The sequence below is a fragment of the Austrofundulus limnaeus genome, unplaced genomic scaffold (assembly GCF_001266775.1).
Source record: "Austrofundulus limnaeus strain Quisiro unplaced genomic scaffold, Austrofundulus_limnaeus-1.0 Scaffold414, whole genome shotgun sequence".
NCBI lineage: Eukaryota > Metazoa > Chordata > Actinopteri > Cyprinodontiformes > Rivulidae > Austrofundulus > Austrofundulus limnaeus.
This window is the reverse complement of record NW_013952816.1, coordinates 284260-291447: the sequence shown is the minus strand read 5'-3', so window position 1 is coordinate 291447 and position 7188 is coordinate 284260. Positions and strand designations below refer to the sequence as shown.

General features: G+C 37.6%; 1 protein-coding gene across 3 annotated transcripts in view; it reads left to right on the top strand.

Annotated features, from left to right (window-relative positions):
• Window positions 1-60: 60 nt before the first annotated feature.
• Window positions 61-7188, top strand: part of arfgef3 (ARFGEF family member 3) — a gene marked incomplete in the record, with an annotated part of 88961 nt that continues 81833 nt past the window's right edge. For 2 of the 3 annotated variants that reach the window (XM_014024250.1, XM_014024249.1), the window contains 2 exon segments: window positions 61-848; window positions 6439-6490. In XM_014024250.1, the coding sequence (XP_013879704.1) occupies window positions 764-848; window positions 6439-6490 (137 nt within the window). 3 annotated transcript variants of the gene reach the window in all.

Sequence of the window (7188 nt, the reverse complement as noted above, 5' to 3'; positions counted from 1 at the left end):
CACCTGTACCCATATACTCTCCTCTGGCATAAAAGGTGCACTTTTCCCAAAACAGACCCCTGCCCCCCTTTCCCCCGGGCTACGGGTCTGGATTATTTATAACTGGGGATACAAAAACCATTCATACATGTTTGCAGAAAAAAGGCAAAAACATTTCTCTAGTTGATCATAAATTCTCCACAGAACCTACACGCAAGCAACCCGGAAGTGTCCCTTTAATCCTCTCTGAGCTTCCTGCACCTGTCGCCTGTTGCACATCCCGGTCCGGTTGGTCCAGTCCAGTTTGTCCTTTCCTCTCGCTCCAAACCGGTCGAACAGAGTAAACAGTGTGTTGCCAGGTAAAAGAGAAAAGCTGCGTGTTCCTGTAGAGCAGGAAGCCCAGTCCAAACGACGGACTTGAACCCGGATCTGGTTCCTGTGAGGAGGGGACGAAAGGATCATCTGGAGCGGATTTCTGAAGAGAAAGAAACGAGTCACGGAAATAAGCAAAAATGGCGCATGTGTATGGCGGAGGATCGTGACTGGTTCTGTTTGTTTATCAGAATTAAGGTCTTGCTGGAGGCTTTAATCTTCCTGCTAACGGAGGACTGACGGCTGGACTGACATCATCCTCCTCGCCCGCTCGCTGGGAGTGAATCATCGTCTTGTTCTTCATCATCATCATCATCAGCAGCACTGGGGGGTGAAGTGATGCTGTCACCGCCTCTCCTCCGTTAATATCGCACTCGCGGACCGAACCCACCGAGCCCCCTGTGAGCCCACAATGGAGGAAATCCTCAGGAAGCTGCAGAAAGACGCGTCCGGACACAAACACAAAGCGATCCGGGACGCGTGCCTGTCGGCCTGCGGTGAGTGACCGTCATCCTCCCGTGGGGTCTGCAGGGGGGGGGACCCGCTGGAGCTGGGTGCACCTGCTGAGCCTCGGTGAACAGGACCACCCAGGACCCAGCTCACGAATTCAAAACAAACCTGAATGTTCAGAAGAATCCGTGTTTTTTAGGAGCTAAGATTTGATGATGTGGCACACTGGAGACAGGGGCGTTTCATTCTCATTGATTTGTTTTGAATGGTTAAGTTTGCACAGCTGAACATACATTTGTTTTTTTTTGTCTTATTTGACTATTTTAAATGACACAAGTTTGCAGCAAAAATGGTTTTCAGGCTTTTAACTGTAATTTGTAAAATTCCTGTTAAAACCTAATTGTTTTTATCTGTTTATGTAGCTATCTGTTAGAAAAATATCCCACAAACCGCTGGGTAGATTTTAAAAGAACTTCCAGAAACCTAATTATTGGATATAGTCTACAACTGATTAAGTATTGGAGCCTGCCCAATTCAAGATGGCTGCTACAAGTATTGACCTTATCAAACATAGAAATAAAAATAAAAAAACAACATAGAAATGGCTCTAACTGTCAGTTGTACAGATAATGATGTTTGATGAGGAAGTAGCTGAGAGTCATCCATATACAGTATACATAAGTAGGTATGTGACAAAAATTGAAAATGTTCCCTAATTGTGTAAAAAATAGAGATGCACTGATATAAACATTTCAGCTGATATTGATATCCGATATAATTATTGCTGTTATGGCCGATAACCGATATTTACCGATATTACACAAACACACAAATTATATTTTACATATACACACAAGCACACTTGGGTCTTTTCTTTATACCGTAAATAAACAACCAGACCTCTGACATGGCTCTACTTCAGTTATTCCTGGTTACGCAGCGTCAAAATCACGATGATGATCAAACAGATGCTGCTCAACCAACCATCTCCCTCCCAAAATAAAAACACAAAGATAAAAAGTGGGAAATCAATAATGGACGTTAAATTCAGCTAGGGCTGCCACAACGATTATTTTTATAGTCGATTAATCACAATTATTTATTTTCGATTAGTCGACTAATCAGATCATACGTTAATTGAATAAAAAACATACAGCTTATTGCACCAGAATGCAGCTGCTTTTATATAACCATGGTTAGATTTTAGCTATATGCTAACTAAAAATAATTGCTGTGGAAGACAAATTCTGCCTTGCAGATCTTGCATTTCACAGGTTTCTCTTTCATTTTCTTAAAATGATCCCACACTTTTGAGCTCTGTTGTCAGGTAGCCATGATACCAGAGCCTGTCTGTATAATGTCTTGTGACGTCCACGGCCTACCCCAGTTACCACTACTGTGCATGTGTGTCAAGGACAGAAAGGCAGATGTGGCAGTGGAAGGTGTCAAAGCAGTTTGAAGAGAAAAACAAAACAAACAAACAAAAAAGACTAATCGACTAGAATTAGTCATCGATTACTTTAATAGTCGATTAGTTGTTGACCAGTCAACAAATCGTGGCAGCCCTTACATTTCAGACCGATACCGATATTCTAAAAAAATGACCAATATTGGCCAATAACGATATTAATGCATCATATCATGCATCCTTAATAAAAAAAACATTGTATTGGAAGCAGCTAAAATCGAATAATGAAATAATACAAACTTTGTTCAAATTAGTTGAGAAATAAAGTTGTTATGCAGTTTTTTTGGAATAAAACAAGAGGTAAATTTCAGCACCGACCCAATCACATTATGCTGCTTGCAGGCCTTAAAAACACACTTCAGATTCACTGTTTTTTATGAAGGTTGCTCAGAATATAGAAGACAGCTTGCATCCACGGCATGACTTTTGATCAATTGAATCAAAAAAAAAAAAATGCATCAACTTACCTGCTCCTGATCGAGGATTGTCAGCCAGTGGTCAGAGTTAGTTACACAAGGGGACCAAAATTTTAAATTTTATCCATGCCATGGGCTAATTTCTGTCAGGATTTATTGAAAAAAAGTTAAAATGAAAAAAAAAAAAAGAAAAAATTGTATAGATCTTGTATAGGAAACGTTTCATTAGAGAAGAACCCGTCCAGAAGACCTATACAATTTTTTTCTTTTTGGTTTTTTACCTGGATTACTGAGATGCATCAGGACTCACTTAGCTACGTTCAGCTCGAGCTCTGTTTACTGAACCAGCGGCTGCTGACGTCATTACGCTCTTGCGTGATGCTGCGTTCAGGACAAGCATGGAAAACTCACCACTCTTCGCAATGATGCATTTAGGTAACATGGTACCATTTGATGTTCTGTGAAGAGGTTCTCGGTAGTACCGACAGAATTCGGTCTGTACTTAAAAAAGTATCGAATTCGGTACCCATCCCTAGATTCATGTATAAAGTAAAGAGGAGTGGTCCAAGCACTGAACCCTGAGGAACTCCATGTGACCAACTCTGGTGTAAGAAGATTCATTATTAACATTTCCAAACTGGACGCTATCAATTATGACTTAACATTTTAAAGCTGTTCCTGTAATCACAATCAAGTGATCAAGTTCAAGCCTCTGTAATAGAAAATTGTGATCAATTGTATCAAAGGCAGCACTAAAACAAAACAGCTTAGCAAGAAATGCTATCCTGTAACCCTGTAGTGTTGTTCACAAATGGAAACAAATTTTCGGCTAATAAATTGGAATATCTGTCACTAAATAAATTTTAAAAATCCCCACACTGAATTTTTTTTGTCTTTAACAGCAAGTTTGTCATAAACATTTTTGGTAAATGTCTGAAACACCAATTAAATGCACAGACAACAAGGTTTACTCTATGGTCAGGGGAGATATTGTTTGTATTATGAGACATGATGTGGTAGAATGACCTTTTGGTGGCGAGTGAATCTCACTGAGACAGCAAGTAAAGATTAGGTTGCTCTGACAGAGGGAGACTCACTTAAACACACAGTAATGATGCACAAATACTGTGCAAAGACTTAAAACTCAGTGAGCCTGTGCAAAGCATCTACCAACATGCGTTATTTGTCAAAACATAACAAAGAAGTCAGTTACATTGTTATATTTATCAGTTTAAAAAGTAATCAATTCCTAATTATTTGGAAGAGCTTTATATATCAGACTTTACATGCCTCAGTTAGCAGATAAAAGGCCCTGTCACACTGTTTATGGTAACGAATTAAAATTTTGTCCAACATTCTAGCATACAAAGAAGATGAAATAAAAACAACAAAAAAGTTAATTGCCAATGAGTTGAAAAATAATGTGTGTTTAACATATGAGTAATTTATCCATAATGTGTCCCTAGTTTATCCATAACTTATACAAACGTAAGGTGTTATTGTTACTATTATTATTATTATTACATCTCTTTCATTGAACTTGCTCTAATTTTTGTTGATCTATCTTATTCTGTCTATATTGGTTTTATTATACTACACATTGGTTGGCTTTATGCTATTTTAAGTGCTTTATAAATAAAAGTGGTATGGTTTGTTGGAACAATCACATGATATCAAATCGCTGCGATCTTCAACCAGGGTGTTGGATACAATTTTCTTACTTAGGTTTTAAAAATATCACGGGACAAAAAAGAAAAAGACTGAACAAAATATGGCTTGTTTGGAAGGGTTACAGGAATGTGGCAGCATAGCATAAGTTTAAAGCTTCATGAGAATGAACCAGAAGAAATGTCCTTTGGACAGATGAGACAAGAGTAGAGATGTTTGCCCACAGTGCACAGCAAACTTGGAGACAGTCAAAACCAATAAAAGAAAACAATATAGAAACTTTTTTTTGGTACAACCTTTTGAGATAGTCACTGCACTCAGGCATTTTCTTGTAACCAATGTCTTGAAGTTGTTCTGGGCCCTTGGTATCCATCACTTCAGTTTATCAATTTTCTCCTTGCAGCCATGTCCAGAGAGGTTGACCACTGTCCTGTGGACCTTTATACTTCAGAATAATCTGGGCAGCTGTAGTTGCAGGAACATCAATCTGCTGGGAGATGGTCTTATAGACTTTAACGCACGCTGCTCAAACATTTTCTTTTTCAGCTACTGACACAACTCTCTTTACCTTTCTGTGGTCTATGTTCAGTGTCTTACACACCCTGACACCAAACAGCACTGTGACTACTGTTTACCCACTTAATAAGCAGACTGACTGATTACAAGACTGATGCACCTTTGATGCTAATCTCAGGACACACCTTAGTTTAACATGTCCTATATTTTTACATTTCAAAGGGTAGCATTTTATTTTATTATTTTAATTTTTAGCACTTTTTTTAAAAATCTGGTGAACCAAAAATTTGTAAGCAATGGCTGCTTTTCATTAGCTGATTTTTAGCCTTTCTTTCTATTACTTTTGCTCATTTCAAGTTATTTAATTGACCTTAGTGCTTTTATCTTTATTTAATTAAAAAAAGACAAAAAATGTGAACATTTGTAATGGCACATTCTGGCTTAAACAAACTAAATTCTTGGCTACAGTAAATTAGGTGCATCGTTTAATTCTGCATCTTCATTTTCCTACTTGATGATTAAGTGTGCACAGACATGGCCATTTTTTATTATCATTTTTAATGACTAATATCAGCCCAGTGAAACTGATAGACTGATTATGTGGTCATCTCCATATTTTATCCAATTCTGCATTAGTTCTATGTTCTTAAAAATACAAGGGTTTAAAATGTGTTGTGGCTTAAAACAAAACGAATATGACGTGATGTAGACTTCAGCTGTATTTGTGCCTGTATTTCAGAACACCTTGAAACATGGAAACACGCCTACAGTACATCATTAGTCAGTGTGCACAGCTTCTGACTGCCAACACCCTTGCTACACACAGATGAAGTGCACTTTTACAAGGGTCAAAGAGAGAAAACCTCAACAAAACAGATTGTACAGAAAACAGCCGTGTCTGAGAGATGTCAGCAAGTCTCATGTTACAAGCTTTTATTTCATAAAATGACATTGGTTATTTTATGCCTGTTTTTGACATTCACATTTATTAAAGCAAAACTTTTCATTTTTTTCAACATCCATCTTGTTGCAGTGATTAAAACTGAGGGTACAAACAGAATATGTTCACACTGCAGGTCTTAATCCTCAATTCTGATTTATTTTTGAAAAATAAACTTTTTTGGCGTGAACGCTCACGTTATACGTATTGTAAATGTGACCTCCATCTGACTCCAGTTTGAACTCTATGGCCCTATGTGATCCTCATGCACAGAAGATGACATGAGGTCACATTCAGCTCGCTGTTTACAGAATTAGCTAAACAAGGATGCTACTTGTAGCAAAGCATCAGATACTGTATCAGATATTTTACCACATACTTAATAGGCCTGGGTTGAAATAGAAAAAAAAATCCAATATGGGTTGCATGGGGCAAAAAAAATCTGATTTGGGTCTCATTTGTCAGCAGTGTGAACACAGCCTGACGTAGCTTCCAATTCAGATTGCATAGAGTTTTTGCTTTGATTCAGTTTTTTACACAACAGCGAGTTAAGATAAACCCAGCGGTATAAGTAATATTACATGCTGTAAGTGTTACATGTTTCCCTTTTTTGTTTCTTTAAATTACAGAAACTCTTGAGTCTCAGAATGGGTCAGCCAAGATTTCCGCTTCACAGCTCCAGTAAGTTAAATGAGCAAATTCTCTTTCCTGTCCTATCAAATCACACAGCTGGGCCTCTTTCACCGCAGTACTGACTGAGCTTGTCCACTGTGGAAAATATTTAGATTTTATAAGTAAAAAAGGCAGAAGGTTACAAAAGTTGTCTGTTGTTTCCATGATGTGGTGTTTTGAGTTGGATTGTCTAATCATGGGTAATGCCAAACAAGCAGTTGTTCTTGGGTTTTGTGTAACAAATCTTGACCTTTTGATGGGCAGTCATTGCTTTAGAAGAGCATATGGCAAAAAGTATCTTGAGTTGTTGTGCTGCTTCTATCTAAAGAGACAAACAGTACTTTAAAAAGAAAAGCCACTGGACTGATCACTTTTCTGCTCAATTTCAATCACATTAGTACTGATTAATATTTAATATTAGGGCTGTGTATCGGCAAGAATTTGGCGATATGATACATATGACAGAGGGTTCACGATACAATATATCCCGATATATTGCGATACTATAAGCAAGGCAATATATTGCTATTTTTTTGTCCAAAAATTCTATTAAATAAAAACTTCTGACAGGGAAAAAAATGAAAAACCAAAATTCATTCTCTCAGAAAATTCTAATATTACAGAGACATGCTTTTGATACATTTAGCTGTGTTCTGCTTTATATGTGTTTTATTTTATTTGTTTCATATTTCTTGTTTCATCCATGT